General features: G+C 42.1%; 1 protein-coding gene across 1 annotated transcript in view; it reads right to left on the reverse strand.

Moving 5' to 3' along the window:
- RARS2 (arginyl-tRNA synthetase 2, mitochondrial) overlaps window positions 1-14661 on the reverse strand; it is a gene marked incomplete at its 5' end in the record, with an annotated part of 18286 nt that extends 3625 nt beyond the window's left edge. Inside the window, 9 exon segments of the mRNA XM_010187960.1 lie at window positions 1155-1250; window positions 2281-2390; window positions 2490-2557; window positions 4896-5020; window positions 6305-6381; window positions 9954-10014; window positions 11762-11857; window positions 12451-12557; window positions 14460-14661. Of these exon segments, the coding sequence (XP_010186262.1) occupies window positions 1155-1250; window positions 2281-2390; window positions 2490-2557; window positions 4896-5020; window positions 6305-6381; window positions 9954-10014; window positions 11762-11857; window positions 12451-12557; window positions 14460-14661 (942 nt within the window).
- Window positions 14662-17699: the final 3038 nt, after the last annotated feature.

Here is a 17699-nt window from a genome sequence, read left to right on the forward strand (position 1 = left end):
TTCCTGCTGTCTGCTGGAAGTAAAGGCCCCAGGAGATGTTTCATACAGATTCCACAGAGTGCTTGGCCAGACTCAAAGGCCTTTGTGATGAGCAGACCTGAAGCTCTGTATGAATAAGAGCCCTGCAGTGGAGCAACAACCTCTGTTTCAAAATGGACACAGGTCTGGGATGCAGTGATCCCTGCAAATCAACCTGACATAAATTAGCCCTGTCAGTTTTCACACTGATCCGATAAAAACCAAGAAATGACCCATGAGTTCTCTGAAATACAATTGCACTGGATAAAGAAGATACTACCGGGCTTATTTAGAGTGCTGGCTGGTCTTGCTGTTCCTCAAGAGAGCACGCGGCATACGATAAACTGCAGGCAGACCTGTTCAGGCAGTTACAGTTAACAGGAGGACTCTGCAACCTACAGTCGCAGGCTGAAAGGAGCCACCTGGGCCTCTGACGTGAATTTTGGAAGTCTGAATTTTAAACAGATGCCCTCAAGAAGGCCTCAGTGTGGCCAGAGGAGTGAACTCTCACGCTGTGCAGAGGGCAGTGTGGTACACAGGGCCTCTCACTGCGAATTCTAGCCTCAGTTACTTCTAACTCCATCCACATGCAGCGCAACATGGACAACTCCCTTCCTCCAAATTTTAATTACACACCTATGAAATAATGAAAACAGAAGCTGCTCAACTTTAAGACTGAATTAGTGAAGACCATTACTGCTGTTGACAGGTATTAGTTGTGCATGTTCAGTAACACTGAAGGATGCTGAGCTACTGAATGTGCATGCATGTGCTGTGTTTCACCTCATCCAGGAGCACTCCCTCTCCCCTTTCCCATGTGAAAACACACAACAGGAGGGACAAAGCAAATCTGCAGCTAATGTTTATATAGAGCTCAGCATGATTTTGTGAGGACAAGAAATAATTAAGAGGCTCATGTACACAGAAGCTTTTTCCCTCATATGGCTCCTGAAGCCCACAGAGACTTCAAGTGAAGGCTACTGCTGCAAGCAGCGTGATCCAACAGACACCCTACTGCCCAAAATAGCTATTTTTCTCTTATGATCGTGCAGTCTGTGCCTGCTTAACAGGCTGGCAGCCAATCCAGAAATTTATTTTAAGGGAACTGGTATTTGGAAAGAAAATTATAGACAAACCTGAGAAGATGCTGAAGAACAGCGATGGCATCGGGCTCTTGCAAGCACGCTACGTTAACGTCAGTTTGCTGCTCGCTCCCATGCATCTGTTCTAAACTAAAATGTAAGAATGGAAAACAAACATAGGATGGAAAACTCGTTAGCAAAACTGGACATAAAAAAGAGTAATTCGTGTTTTTAAGAAAAAAGGATGGGCATCTTCTGCTCAAGCGGAAAGGAACATTGAGACAGAGCAGCTGACTTCAACCCAACATTAAAAAATGGAAATTTGTGCTAGCCATCTGGTATCAACAGGATTAGAGATACGCATGGACAACAGGCCCAGAAGGTGACGGTAAAAGGACAAGGAGGCACTCAGTACCCTGGTAATGGTGCCCCAGTGCCAGCAACAGCGATATGATAAGGGAGTACAAGAGGAAGAGACAACACAAAGGGATCAGGCTTGCACGCTTGCCCTGAACGGCATCTCCCGTTACCACTGCCTCAGACACAACACCAGGCTGGTACAGGCCTTTGCCCTGGTCCAGGAAGGTATCTTATGTGCTTTTATGAAAACACATGACCATGTCTGCATTAAAGATGCTCTGACAGATCACTATAATAGACAAAACTGTTCAAACTGGACTCTTCTGAAATTCTTTTAATAAGTAAACATGGCAGGTGTTTGACCTGAGTCAACACAAAGGGGTCTGCTGTTAACCTTGGTTACCAACAGTGGGAAGTGACAGACTGTTAAGACATCACAAGCTACAGTGGCAGTCAAAACCATCCAAGTTCTGTGACTTGGTGTATTTTTTAAGTATGGACATTCTGTTTTTTACATCAGTTTCCTTAATGCTAGGGCCACCACTCTTCATCACTGACACTAACACCACAGAAAGCCTGTTCCTAGAATGGAGAAAGCACATGGACAGTTAGCTCAGCCCTGTGGAACCGAGGTGGAAATTTCATTTTAATCAGCACACACTTCTGGGAAGGCTCAGAGATTCCTATCATAAACTCACACCTCTGCTGAAGTGAACACATGTCATATTTAGGGAGCGAGTTAACACTACTACAAAGCCGTAAGTTAACGAGGTTACAATATGTGTCAAACTGTACTTCTGCGTACAAACACGCCTCTTACCTATGGAGTCTGGCATGGGTGTATTGTAAAAACACGCCTGTATCTCCACGACTCTGAAGAGCTCGATCCCAGCTGAACTGATAATCGGATGACAGAAGGCCCCGGAAATCCTGGGACAATAAATCAGCATCACTTGGATATGGCTCTCCATCTCAATTCTTAACTTTTCACAGAAGATGCAAATGCCTCGGGAGGCAGATCAGACTCACCTGAATTATTAGTGCTGCCAGACCAACTTTTTCTGCTGTCTCCATAGGGTCTTCTGTCTCTTTGGTTGCTGAAGAGAAACAGAGAGAAAGAAATCCCAAGTCCACAGCAGCACAACAACTCCATTGCTCAGACTTGGAGATGCCAATGAAACAGCATCTTCTAAAACAGTGCACTAGCAATATGGAGATTGTCAGGATGCATACAGCAAGAAGTCCAGGATAGAAATCTTTCTTAAAAGCTGTTTCAGGTGGGCTTTCTCCCATATGCCTTAGTACGTGTAATGCAGATTTCAAGGTCAGGAGGTTCATTACAACAGGCTAGGCAGAGCACGCTGTCCTCCTTCCTGTCTCGCAGGGAAGTTCACAGGGCCAAGCCGGTGCTGCCAGTTCATCAGTGGAACAGCAAACCTGCCCACATAAACAGCACTTTGGATGCTGGATCTTCTGGGAAATCAGTTCCTTGTGTTTGGAGCCGCAACCTTGCCTGGTGAAAAGGTGATGCTTTTGACATACATAATACTTTATATTTTTAAACTCAGATCACAGTGCACTCTGCCAGGGTCTACTCGTCCTGTTTGTCTCTACTGGAGAGGAAGGAGAATTCGTATCGTCTTTTACAAGGCAAATCTCTTCCACTTTAGCAAGGGTCAAGTGTATTTCTTACTGTAGTATATGTAATCTATTAAATTAGCAGAGTTCACCTTATGATTTCCTGTCCCAGCTGATTTCCCACTAACAGCAGAATATGGAGAATTGTTGTTCTCATAATGCACCACGTAAACTGTATTGCAAAACTATTTAGGTTTTAGTGCCCTGAAATGTCAGTCTTGTGCTTTGCCAGGTCAGCAAAACCAACTGAGACAACTCTGAGTAGTTCACACTCCTCAAACCTTTGCTGTTTACAAAATTCATAAAGGACTAAGCTTGAAAAGTGTGGGGATAGTTCATAGCCCTGAGAAGTCTCAGACTCGCTATTCATTCACAAGGACAAATATATTCAATTAAATTATTACATTTCCTAACTCAGATTTGTTTCAAAACAGAACAGCTGCCTCAGAATTCAGGCTTTTGTTCAGATGCTTGATGAGGCACAGACAAAGCTATTTAAGAGAGAGCAAAGCAGCAAAGGAAATAATACACATTACAGTGAGGATTTACGTGAACTGCAGGGTTCACTGAGATAAGCAGAAGGAAAAAGAATGCAAATAATGGAAACACAAATAGCAGAAGAACTGTGTACTGTTAACAGCAAAGAGTCTGCACAAAGGTATTTCACTAACCAGCTCCACACAAGCATGATTTTTAACGCTAGCATTGGCTGTCAGATGCCCAAAATCTTTTCAATGACAATGAGGTATTTTGATGCCACACAGAGGTTTGTAAGAGCTTTCATTGTATATCCAAACACTTTTCAAACATCGAACACATTGCTGTGAGACAGGGATTTAAGATTTCTAATTTAAGAGAGGGGAAGTAAGGCAGGAATTCAAACATAAGGGGTAAAATTTCTACAAGCACAGGTAGGCTTTAGGATGTAATGGATAAGCTTCGGGAATGCTGCAGTGCCACCTGAACACGTCACTTCCTTTAGTTGTTTTGTGAAACAAAACATGGGTCTGTACCTCTGCTGTGTCAGTCCAGGGCGGCATTAAAAGAAGTTTGCTTTATACTCAGCTATGATAGGAACTTTTAACCCAAAGCTCCATTCCTCTCCACAGTAAAACTAGTTTGAATTGAGGGAAACCCCATTCTGCCTGCCCCTTCTTCTCCTTTCTGGATTAAAAAGGCTGAGGACATAGAGGAAAACGCACACTACTTAACCTGTTTATTGGTTCAGATCAGCACCTGACTCCAGAAAGCACAAGAGGGGGCAGCATTTCATTGGGAACTGCCTGAATCTTTCCTGTGTCAGGAGGAAATGGATCCAGAGCTCCAGGCAAACACCCCCTTCAGCAGATTCTGCTGCAGCGCAGGGACCTCCCGGGGACCCTGGAAGCAGCGGTGAGGCTGGGAGGGTGACAGGGCAGCAGCTGCAGACAAGACACAGTCAGTCCTGCCAGAGAAAACTGCCAGAGCCACGAAGCCTTTGGATGAAATCTGTTTCCTGAACTGCAGCCCCAGCCGCACTATTGACTGGTTTGCCTCTCCAGAAAAAAGCAACTGTTGTCCCCCAAAGGCAGGTACTTCCTTCCCAGTGCAAAAGTGCGATAAAATAATTTCACTGAATGTTAAAATCTGCAAATCTGTAACTTAGGGAAGTTCACAGAGTTGCAAAGGATTATTTTAACATCGTTTATGTTGTGGGAGATACAAAAAGTGCACAGATCAGGGCATATCACTGCGATCAACACGTTTCTGATCAACACAGAACATCAAAAGAACTTAGTAAGACCTGAAATAGCTAACTTTTTGCGGAAGCCATGTTTTGTAACATCCTCGAGCGAACTTCATTTAAAACATCTTCCAGGAAAATTACTTCTCCTCTCCGAGTCTTCATCCCTTGAACCAGACCAAAAGACACATGCTGGCACCTGTGTTGAAAAGCAGCAGGACCTGAAATTACATTTTAATCAAGAGAGATGTCTGCAGTGTTTGTTCAGAGCTGGATTCTTACCAGGAAACGGCAACAACAGCTGAATAAATAGCGCTCCAACGTGGGAAGCTTGGTGATACAATCACCAACTCTCATTTCAGCAACGAAAGCTCTGTACTTATTATATAATGGGAAAATTATGATAACCTGGTCATCTGGGTGCTCTTGGGAACCTCTCTGGCTACGAGCTTTAGTACAGAGGAGTCAATGCAATAAATTGAGGAGAGGCAGGATGTAGACAGCTCAAATTACTGTGGCAACACAGATCTGTTAATAGCATTAGAAAGGGAGTCATAATAATTCTATTGTGGCCACATTAAACTAAAAATGAAATTAATCATTGCTAATAATAAAGCATTCATTGCTTCTGCTCACAATAATCCCAAGCATTACTCTGGATCCACGACCTAAGGTAATTCCAGTGCAACTGTAAGCACTGTGAAAGGAGGCAGTCTAATATGCCTGAAGGCTAAAATCCTATATTTAACCACGAAAGGCATGCAGTCTGTCAGAGAGGGATATGATTTAGTCTGCAGATCCATTGCTGACCTTTGTTCAGACTGCTAACAAGATTGGTGCTTACAGTGAGTAACAGCAGGGATATATTTCCCTGCAACAGATATTTCAAGCCTGAAGCGTGATTCAAGCTCAGATTCAGATCTCTGCTAAAATACCACACTTCAGGAAGTAACGGTTTAATGTGTGATCACACAATATCCCAGAAGCCACGGCACAAAGTCTCTGAAGGATGGCTTCCCTTTTTCCCATTTTTACATCAAGCAGCTATGAAAGATCTGTTAAACGAGAGACAGGGCTGGTGTTCACCTCCTGAACACACGGCGATGTCTCTCTTCACAAACAAAGCAGAGCAGCAGGAGCGGACGTACAGAGTGAACAGGCTGGTGCCGAGGACCTGAGGCCCACATTGCACACAATTCTGAGGGTTTTGTTTTCTTATTTTTATCTCCTTATTGAACTAAGCATTAGTTGGGTCCCACAGGCCAAATGTGTGCTTGCACTCTGGAGCTCAGCAGTTGCACTCCAGCAGCACACCTTTTAGCTCAGCTTCATCCAAAATGCCTACGTGATGTGCTGTGGCGTGGTGGTGGGTGGACACAACCAGGAGATTCTCTCCAAAACAGCACTCCACTGAAATTCTAACGTACAAATTACCCCTTCTTAAAAAAATTAATAAAAATTATTAAGATTCATGAATACTTACCTTTCTGCCCAGTCATAACCCATAAGCTTCAGTATTTGGAACAAATGTTGAAAGTGATGCCTTTGACCTTTATCTGTCTAAGGAACAGAATTGGTGCACATCAGAAAACGCTCCAAGTCTGATAAGGATTAACTTTTAACACACACCACCACAGCTACTGTGCCAGAATTAAGACCTATGAAGACAGGCAAGTCTTGAAAAATGCAACAGCTGGAACCCATGGCAATGGGATTTTGCATCTTGTCATAAAAAGTGATCTGCCTTTCCAAAAATGATTATTCCTAGGTCATGAAGGCAAAGCCATGAACTGAAATGAAACCTTGGTGCTCTAGTTTCACCTAATCTGTGAGCTGCCCACCAAACACCCACATTTTCACTTCACAGCCTTGCTGCTCGTTATATTCCTATGGTTTACATCACGAAGCTTTAAGGTTTTAACTTCTTCAAGATCTGTCTCCAGAACCCAGTACTTTTTTTTGTCTTCAGCGTGATTTGTGGAGCTTTACAGCATAAGTCAGGTGCATAATTTTTAAAAAAATAAAGTGGTCACATTTTCTGTATGTGTTTCTAGCCCCAGTTATTGCTACAAAGTTCACTTTCCTACCCAGTTGCTTTGACTACATCACCCAAAGACTCCTTTATCCCTCCTTAAAAACCACCGCATTGATGACCAAATAACCACTATTTTCTACTTGCTTGGTGCTCCAGGGCACAGTGAGCAGTGAGTGCAGTGCTTATCAGCGTTTTCTCGGCTCTACCACTGCACCAAGCCTCAGGCCCCATCTCCTTTTTCACAACTCCTCCTGTGCAGATGCATGAGCAAGGCTTGGGAATGAAGAGCAGTGGTCAGCACTTCAAGCAAGCCCTTCCAAGCCCTTTTCCACGCACCTTACACATGAGAGAAACTCTGTACCTGTAACAAAGTCAGCTCTCTCTCACTAAAAGAGCCCACAGTAAACTGTACAAAGTTTAGATGAAGGCCAGCTCACTGCACGGGCCAGTGCTGCCTCGCAGTTTCCTCTGCTCCCCTCCAGGTCTGAATTAATTTCTATTCTCCTGCTTTATAAGGGATTGCAAATTCCACGACACAAACTGGTTATGTTTGGTGTCTACAGCAGCATCTCCCCCACCACCTTGACCATGATCACAGCATTTAAAGCCTCTTTGGAGGACTGCACTTTTTTGTGAGCAGATATTGCAACAAATCAAGACAATACTGACAAAAAAAGACTCCAGTCCTTCTAAGACTTAATTGCTCCTTTGTGACTGACTACAGAGCAGAATTTTCAGCTAAAATTAAATGAAAAGCCAACTTAAGTTTGTAATTACTTGTCTTGACAGAAGTACACAGAGGAATATTTAAAAACATTAACAAAAATAATATAATAATCTGATAGTCTTTTAAAATAAGTCTTTACACTACTATGGAAATAAGAACACGAAAAGAGAGGCCAAGATAAGAATACCTATCAGGCAGTACAAGCTGAACCCAGGTTTCAGCTGGACACCTTAAAACCAAGCATCAAATGCTGTGGTTTTTGCTATGCGCTGTGATACTGCACGAAGCAGAGCAATGAGTGTTTATTATGCTTGAGCAGTTCACTTAATTACAACTGCATGAGAACCAAGCTTATTAAGAAGGATGGAAACAAACAGTAGGAATACCACACAACTTCATCTCTGCCTAAAAGTAATACTCTAAACACGGATGTGCAAGTACGTTTAAAAAAGATGAACCTGCAGACACTGCCATTTCACAGAACCACTTTTTTCTATAGCTTCATAGCATGGCAAAATGCTCAAAAAAGATTCATATTACAAAGAATGGCTTTTTTTTCCTTACAGGCCCCAAAATTATACATGTCCAAATGTAGCCTAAGTGGTCAGCTTTAAGAGAGAAGTTTGCAGTCTGACAGTGTGGATTATATTTAATTCTTCACACATAAAAGTGTTTTCAACTCCTATTTTAAATGCAGCATTAAACAGAGTCTTAGCACCTCTTCAACAATATGTCACACATTTTGAAATGTTCTGAATATTTTGCTCGTATCACTGCATTTTAAGGAAATAAGTAGGATCTTTTAAAAATATAAATTGGTGAATGCAGTGATTTACAGCATTACAACTAAGAAACCACCTAATCTTCTTTTAAACAAGTTGATCTGATAGATAGTCTTACAGAATGACACTCAGGAACCTCTAAATCATTTTCCTTAACAAGATCAGGATTCTGAAATACATTTGTATCTAATAATTAAAGACTAAAATCATTGGTGTTCTTCCTTAAGCCCATGAAGCCCTCCTGCCTCTGGCAGCACTGAGTGAAGTCCTAACCCATTACAAATCACTGCCACAACACAGCAGCAAAACCCCGCAAGGCTGGCAGTTTTCTCATCAGGTTGTCTGTCCCACAGAGCCTTAACAGCTTATGTTGTCACCCTCTCATTTTGTGACCCACTTTCTCAGACCCCAGAAGGTCTTCTCCCTTGGTAAAACAAACACAAGTAAATCCCTACCCACACGAACCAGGCAGGAAGCTTCCTTAATTCCCAAGGCACTGCACTTTCATGGCCACGCTGCTCTTCAATGTCATTGAATCTGCTATGGTCCAGTCAGCAGAGGCAAAATAACTCCCACCAAAACCTAACTCTTCCCCCAGAAAAACCATGACAAGAAGATCCCTGTTCTATGACCACTGTGGAGAATGGCAAGCTACTGGAAACTTCCTCAAGACTGAAAATAAAAGGAGGAATGTGCCTTAACTAAAAGTTACAACACCTGGGTATTTAATTTTATCTTTATTGATCCCTTCCCCCTGCCCTGAACCGTGGTATCTGTAACATTATCTTGTCTTTTCAAAGAGCTGTGGCAGAGGAGACCTACAGACATTACCAAATGCATCACAAAGAACATGCCAGAAACCTGCAGATTTTTTCCATAGGTCGCTAATTGACTTCTCATAATGAAACACAGCTTTCAAATGTGGGGGGTTTTTTTCCTAAATCTGGGGGGTAGGGAATTAAAAGCATCATGTGGTATGTTCACGAGGATACTAAAGCAAAAAGTTTCACACAGGTGAGGAGGTGATACTGCTGGAATTGTTAAAAAGCAAAATAATCAATCCAAGGAATATAAAAAGATTCCCTGTCTACAACCGCTTAGTCCAGATTGACTGAGCAGTACTTTATGTGCAGCCTCTACATAATGAACCCAAGGCACTGTTCAATGCCACAAAAATTTACATTTCAGATATCAAGACTTCAGCATAGACTTAGATTAAATTTAGTATATTAATTTCTAAATTAACATTTTACAACCTCTTATAACACTGACAACTTTTTCTGACTTGTTTAAATATTAATTACAACATTTATACGGAAAATACAATGTCAAATGAGTAAAAGTTCCTTTAAAACTAATTGCAATGAATTTTTAAAACACAGGGCTGATTTTTCAACCATTCTGTGGGTCATGAACTGAAACAGAACCAGAAAACTCTGCCACATTGAGGCACAGCTGCTGGGGAGGAAGGGCATCTATTTTACTGCCAAAAATACCATGTGCCAAAGGCATACGGGGAGCAAGAGGCCCCCTGGATTATTGCTGAGAGTCAGGCTCACAAGTGTGTGGTGAATCTAGAATGACTTACCACGTAAATCATAGTATCCCAGCTATACTTATTCATCCGGTCTATAGCAGCAGCAAGATCTCTGGAAGAGATAATGAGAAACTATTTGGACTCTTACTCAAACATTCCTCATTATTTGCCTCTTGGCAAAATAATCTGCTCTCATGGAGGGAGGGAAGAGGACTGCCAGATTAGAGGGATCATGTATGCCTTGCACAAAAGAGAGGACATTTATACTTTGTTCACAACATGTGTCTGAAATGTTCTTTTTTTTTAAAAAAACACCAGCTATGAAAATGACTAAGGAAACAGTTCTTATGCAGGGTAAGTCTGGTCTCTGTCTGCCTACTGGGACAATCAAATCAACTGGGAGACTTGAGAGGAACAGCCCTCTCCTGGAAAACTAACTCAGTGCTCAGATGATAGGATAAAAAGCTCCCCTTCACACACACAAAGTGGTACAGAGAAACAGCCTGCTCGAGCCCTCCCAGGGCTGTCACAAGTGAGCCAGTAGCCCTATGTCCCCATTTGAAACCCACCTCAGGGGTCACCAGGAGCAGCTCACTGCCTAAGTGACATGGGACGCATGGGATGCAAGGGAAAAGCATTTTGCAATTGCACAAGGCAATGGGCTGCTTAGGGGAGGAGCCAAAGATGGGAAAAGAGAGGGAGAAGATGCTGAAAGGGACCGATGGCCTGGGAACTGATTGCTGGTTAGTATGGCTGGCTGGTTGTGCCCAGTGGGGCTATGGGCCTCAGGGGCTTGTGCACCCAGGTGCCACAAGTGGGGACACCTGGAGATCCAGGGGACAGCTAATGGGCAGACTGAGTGCTGAAGCTCAGCTATGGGAAGACTCCACATGGTGCATCCATACTCTGTACACATAATACCTACGTATATTACTTATGTAGATAATAGAAACCATATACATACATGCACATACAGATATACACACACACATACTTATATTTCTTCATACTATTAGACCTACACCCTGATCAGCCAGAGGGGAATAAAATGAGGCCATTTGTGCCGTCTTGAGTGCTGAGTGCTCTCGTCTGTGTTGCCCTATTTGGTTGGCTGTGTGTACTGAAGTGTATGTGTATTTGTGTGCCTACTGGGAACAGGCGCTCAGCCTACAACTGGTTGGATCTGCGGGCACAGAGCCGTGCCTCTGCCTGGCTACAGGATCCAGCAGCTCCCTAATGTACAGGATTTACTGCAGCACCTCTCTAATATCCTCATCCTGAAAAGCTGTACAGAGTTTACCCTGAGGGCTAGACATCTGATTTATTTACATTACTGGCACAAAGAAACTATTAAGCCTTCCATATTAAAATACCCAAGAGGAATTTTAGGATACTGAGAAGGCAGGAAAATAGTGATAAAGTTGATGGTACAGTGCCAGTGGACCACTGAGTCAATGAAGACGTGGCTGAACAAATATTTTCTTCTGTATCACACTGTCAATAAACATTTTAAGCAAAGGTTTTTCTAAAACCTTCATTTTTTTGCAAGTGTTTATTAGATTAAGAGATCCCAGCTTTGTTCTCAAAGTCAGTAGCTAGGGAAAGTCTTATGATTTATGGACAGAGGAGACTTATTAACAGACCGCTGAAGGGGAGGAAAACTGTTTAAAAGCAGCTGTTTTTCCTGAGCCATTTTTATCCCATCATAATTACACTGCTAGGTCCAGTTATGATTACTCACTCATCAAGGTGCTCCATCCCAGAAATAAAAAGCTTCAAAGTCTGTACTACAGTATGTGCTCACATACAAAAGTTTACTGGCAAAATTAACAGCAATTAACACAGATGGGCTTACTTGCCTCGTTATGTAAAGAGATGTCCTATCACTGCGCACAAGTGTGGCAAACGATGAGAGGTCTTTCTTTTCTGACAGATCCACGATTCCCGTCCCTTTGCTGTAAGTTGAGAGAAAACACTGGAGTAACTGCAAGCCAGATGTAACATACAGGTGAGTTCAGGCAAGACAGGTCAGAACCAAAAGGTGGGCCTCTTGCCAAGGAACCCCCCTCACTCCAGACAATCTCATCCTTCTCTTTGAATGACTGTCTCGTTTAAGTCTCTTTGAAGACAGTTCCTCCAAGTTTGTTGTCACCACTGCTGATGCCAGAGAGCTCCGTGCCCACACTCTGGTACATTTCATGACTGCAGCTGCCGCTCCAGTTCAGCCAGGCAGCACATCAAGGCAAGGATCTCATTTAACTCCGCTCGTTAAATGGCACATGCAGCTACCAAAGTAATTAACAGCCTAAAAGGCCATTAGGAATTGAACGCTGTCATTGTACCTCATTTGTCATGGCCAGGCTTCTGTGCTAGCTACAAGAAAGGGCAAACTTAATTTTTAGCTGCAATTGCAGAAATCCTGTTGGTCTCCTACTAGAACAGCTACCAAAAACATCTAAAGAAAACTCTTCCATTCATCACTTCTCATTTGAAATGCAACTGAGATGTTACGTAAACTACAGCAACAGACCGAATAATGAGTTCATACTCTGTTTTCTGAAGGAGCCCTTTATCCTCCAGCATCTTCAGAACTTCCTGGGACTTCTCTCGGTAAAATGATTCTCCAGAATATTCATCAAAGTGCACCCCTAGACGCTGAAAAGTTCCAAGAACATGAAAAAAGGGAAACATTGTTAGATTGGGGCTAATCATTTCCTCCAGTTAAGTCAGATGACAGGTCTGTGTCACAGGTCAGACAGCAAGCAAACGTTTTGGTTTTTTTCCCAGGAAATTACACTTCATTGCTAAAAGGAAAGGATGTTTGGATTTTGATTTAATTATTTCTGTATTAGAATTAATCTCTCTGAGTTCAATGTTGGATATAAAGTTCATGAGAAATTAGGAGTAAACTGGATAGAGCAATTAGTACAAAAATTCTGACGTAGCTCTCTAACTTGCTGTGCTGGAGGCAAAACCAGTGGATTGCACAGAAGTTACTTGGACACGAAACCAATCCCATTTTAAAAGGATGCTAAAAGAAATAATAATTTTAAAAAAACAACCCAGGAGCTGCTCACAAACATCGCTGAGCACACAGAAACCACCATTAGTAGGAAGGCTGAGGGTACACCTAGGAGAGATAGGGTGACCTTAAGTGTCAAAACCGGCTGAAATGTAACAGTACAAAAGACAAGATTTTTAACTGAGGTCAACAAAGCTGTGAGTCCATCAGCTGGATACTTACTAGTTTGAAAAGGATTTGGGAGAGGAAGATCTAGATGTCATAATGCGATCAATGATGAGTGACCATCATGATGCAGCTGCACACACAGCCCAGTACCCGCTCACCCTAACAGGTCAGCTTTCAGATCTCACTCAGGAGATCTTAACTTAGGGTATGAATCCAGGGACGTGTTTCAGGGAAGAAATTAAAGCACGGCCAGGTTATCTGGATTACTGTGGAAAGTGCAGGCCACTTCTCTTTTAACTCTGGAAGCAAGGATGGAAGATGACATGACCAATTTCTGCAAATACATCGAGAGGAAGGAGATGGCCAAGCGCAAGTTTGAGTAAAGAATACTACTAGAAGAAGAAAGTGGTATAAAACAAGTCACAAATTCTTTGGAGCTATGAGTTAGAAAAAAATGTCTAAGCCCATCGAAACTGGGCACCCACTGCAGAACTTCATTGCAAGAATGTGGGAAAGAAAAACACGACCTGGTTTTCAGATGGGCTCAGTAGGTTCTTGAGTGAGATTACACAGTATTCATACTAAGAGACTGAATTCAGTGACAGAAGGTGCATCTCACTCCTGTTTTCCACATTCATATTATTCATTTTGCTGTCAGTGGCACAAGCATCTCCCACAAAACAGTGGATACCTTCTTGAGATCACAGTGTGCAACAGATGGCCGTGTATTAGCGCACTTAACCTGCAGGTAACTGATGCACCGATCACTCCTGTAAATTCCTGCTGCTATAATTGCTTACACTCAATTTAAAATGCAACATACACAGTTCCACATTATAACATTAGATCAGAAATGTGAAAACAGGGTTATCTCCTAATAAAATTTATTACATGGAAACTATTAAATGTAGCAGGTTGTTGCTGGCTTCAAAGACCAAGCAAAACTGAACATTTATCCAATGCTGATTTGTTTTGCTGCTTAGTGCCATACTGCGAGCTTCAGGGCTCCTGAGAAGGGAGAATTAGTCTGAGGGCCAATTACATGCACTCCATTAAATAAAACCTATCTACGTTGTCAGCAACTACAGAGGCAATCTGCTTGGATGCTAAATCAACGACCATGCTTTTGCCAAGCAGAATGGGGCATAACCTGGCATACTGAGAAACACCTTCCCTACAACACTGTGAAGTTTACAGGAAAGGCAATGAATTGACAACATTACAGCAGCCTCTGTTCCTAAGTCGGTTCTCGCTGCTTGGCAGCCTCTTGGAGGAAAAGGTGCTGTGCGCTGTCAATGAGAGTGAGGGAGCAAGAGATGAAGAGAGACCATTTTACCAACAACAAAGAAAAAGTGGGTAATTTGTACCTTATAAATTCGGATGTATTCCTCAATACTGAAGTCTCTAAATTGTTTCCAAAGTGACAGTGTCTGCTCATCATGTTCCTCCAGTTTCCTAAAGAACTCCTTAGCCAGCTTTTTTGTGTTTTCATCTTCTGCTGTTTTGTTGATCTGCACGTACACCTAAAATATAATGGCACTGAAAATGCTGAAGAAGTATAATTCTCTACTGCAATAAAAATAAGCAAAGTTCTACAGAACAATACAAATACATTTAAAGATGTCATTTGTAACATGAAAATGTTAAAGCTGTGTTAAAGGAATACAGTTCCTATCTAAAGGATGAATGAGCAGTCCAAACTCCAATAGGGAAATGTGCAGCTTATCTTGAACAAGACTAATGCCATAATTTCTTACTGCTGTCACTATTGTCCTCTTCATAACCTTAAAACAACTGCGGCAGCAGAATACGGAAGAACTCATTTATGCATGAAGGGGAAGCCATCACAGACTTTTAAACCAGTGACTTTTCTTCAGAGGACCACAAAGTTGGTACTTTCAACAACTGCATTGCTTAAAAAGATGACGACAGTTGAAACAGCAAAATCCTAGATAGACTGGATGTTTTACAAGCTAAAAACACCCCTCAGCTCAGATCCAATACCTATGTACCTATGTACAACAGATCTGGCTCTCCTGCTCATTAATATATTCCTTTATATCTAAAGGCCAAGTATTTGCCCGATGCCTTCCTTTCCATATCTAGCATTTTGATAGCCCATGGATAAGTTTTTAAAAAGTTGAAGTATTACCTAAAAATAATTAAATTAACTAGTGATTACACTAGTTCTGTTTATCATATAATCATACAATGTGTTGGGTTGGAAGGGACTTTTAAAGCTCATCCAGTCCAACCCCTGCAGTGAGCAGGGACAATGTTACCAGATCAGGTTGCTCAGAGCCCCATCAAGCCTGACCTTGAAGATCTCCAGGGATGGGGCCTCCACCACCTCTCTGGGCAACCTGTTCCAGTGATCTACCATCCCCATACTGAAGAACCTTTTCCTAATATCCAACCTAAATCTGCCCTTTTCTAGTTTGAAACCATTATCCCTCATCCTATCCCTACATGCCCTAGTGAACAGCTCTTCCCCAGATTTCTTATAGGCACCTTCCAGGTATTTAGACTCAGAGAGTTCAATGCTGTTGAAATCTTTGGAAGAGTTTTGATCCTCAAATCACTGCAACTTTGTTAAAAATAAATAATTAGAAAAACTTCACTTCTGCAATGTTCAGACAATGTTTGCCAACAATACCTTGCTCAAATGGGTTCCATCTATTAAAAAAAAAAGCTTCCACAGCAAAACTTCTGAACTTCCTTGCTTTTATGTCCCGAGATTTTTAGCGATTTTAAAAGGCAGTACTGCTGACGAGCCTCAAGGATTAATGTTTGCTTAGTTCTGCCATGAAAAAGTAATTAAAAGCAGAGGGAAAATTCAACCCTTTCCAAGAACAGTGCTTCCCCTCCCCATCAGTAGCTTCACACTCTACCCCTGCCCCGCCTCCAATCTTTGATGCTATAAAGCAAAACTAATGCAAAAGGTACATTTGCATCTGACTCTTGACCAAAACGGAAGGTGTAAAGATGTTTGGAAAGGTACATTTGTCTATACATTTATTTATATAGAAACTGTGCTATGGAAACTTTCTTTTTAAACAAACTAAAGGAAAGATTAGTTTCACATAACAGCAGAAAAAACACCACTTTGAAACACAGCTCAGCTTTTGATATAAAAGAGGAATACAGCTTAACAAACAGTTAAAAATCAGGAATATCTGAGAAACTAATTTGGTCTCAAACCACTACTGTTTTAGAACCTTTAGCAGCTTGACTGAATACTGCTCTCTACAATTAAAGGTATTTTTTTAAGGTCAAAAAGCCCACATGCTGCTGCAATGGATGGTACTTTAAAGTTTTAGTGCAAAATTCAAGTATTCAACATTTAAATCCCAAGAACAGACTGAAATGATAAATAAAAATTAAATAATATGCAGCAATGCACAACCACAAGAACACAACTACTTCTTGTCATCTCTTTAAATCAGTCCTGCAGTTCTAAAACATCCCCATGCTGAGAATCTAAAGATCAATTTTATTGAGCGGGTCTCAAGGATGAGGAAACAAGTGTAAGTCACGTATCATGTGTGTGTTACACCCAGTACAGCTGTCAGCCAGAGACCACGTACAAGCACCAAAAGGCTGACAAAAACCTTTTTTGCTCATTGCACTGTATGGAGCAGGAGGTGGTGAAGAGGAAGATATAAATACTAACTCCGATGATATTAGGCATATTTGGATGGAGCAAAGCAACAATCAAAAGTATACTAGTGCTGGAAAAACAAGGCTTGTTAAACAACCTCAGTCTTTGTTGCTAACCTGGACAGGCCACAGAGTCAGTTTTGTCCCTGACACACAGAAATGCAATCTACAGCACTTGCACCATGCTGGTGGGCATCGTGAGCAACCCAGAGGGCAATCTCCTGCAATGAAACCAAAGTCTTCTCTACTGCTGAAAGGCACTTCCTGAAAGCCCACAGCAGAAACTGCACCTTGCAATGCTCCTGGTGCTTTCACACTGATGGAAGAAAGAAGAGTATTCTGCAGAGCCAGAGCAGTATTCGGGAAAGTGACGGTCACTGCTCCTTACCCATGCACACTAAGGCACACTAAGGCTTGTATTAGATACAAAACACTTTATAGATCCTTTTCCCCAGCCACAGTGAATTGTGTATGGCGCAATGGAAATTAAATATTACTTGTTCTAAAAACACTAGCAACAAAAGGATTTTTACACCATACATGCCACTTCTTTTCACAACTTTGGTAACCCACATACTACAGTATCAGATGCGAGACCCCATTTCCACTGCAGGTAACACAGTGAGCTCAGTGGTCACCTATGCTCAGTTGGAAGAGTTGATATTGGTCAGGGTGGCTGTGGTGGTAGCAGCAACCAATACAACCTAAGTATCTATATGATTACCTCCCTTATCACAGAATCACAGGATATCAGGAGTTGGAAGGGACCTCAAAAGCTCATCCAGTCCAACCCCCCTGCCAGAGCAGGATCACCCAGACCAGGTCACACAGGAACGCGTCCAGGCGGGTTTTGAATGTCTCCAGAGAAGGAGACCCCACAACCTCTCTGGGCAGCCTGTTCAGGGCTCTGTTACCTTTACAGTAAAAAAGTTTTTCCTCGTATTCAG

This window comes from Mesitornis unicolor, unplaced genomic scaffold (assembly GCF_000695765.1).
Source record: "Mesitornis unicolor isolate BGI_N332 unplaced genomic scaffold, ASM69576v1 scaffold32397, whole genome shotgun sequence".
Taxonomy (NCBI): Eukaryota; Metazoa; Chordata; class Aves; order Mesitornithiformes; family Mesitornithidae; genus Mesitornis; species Mesitornis unicolor.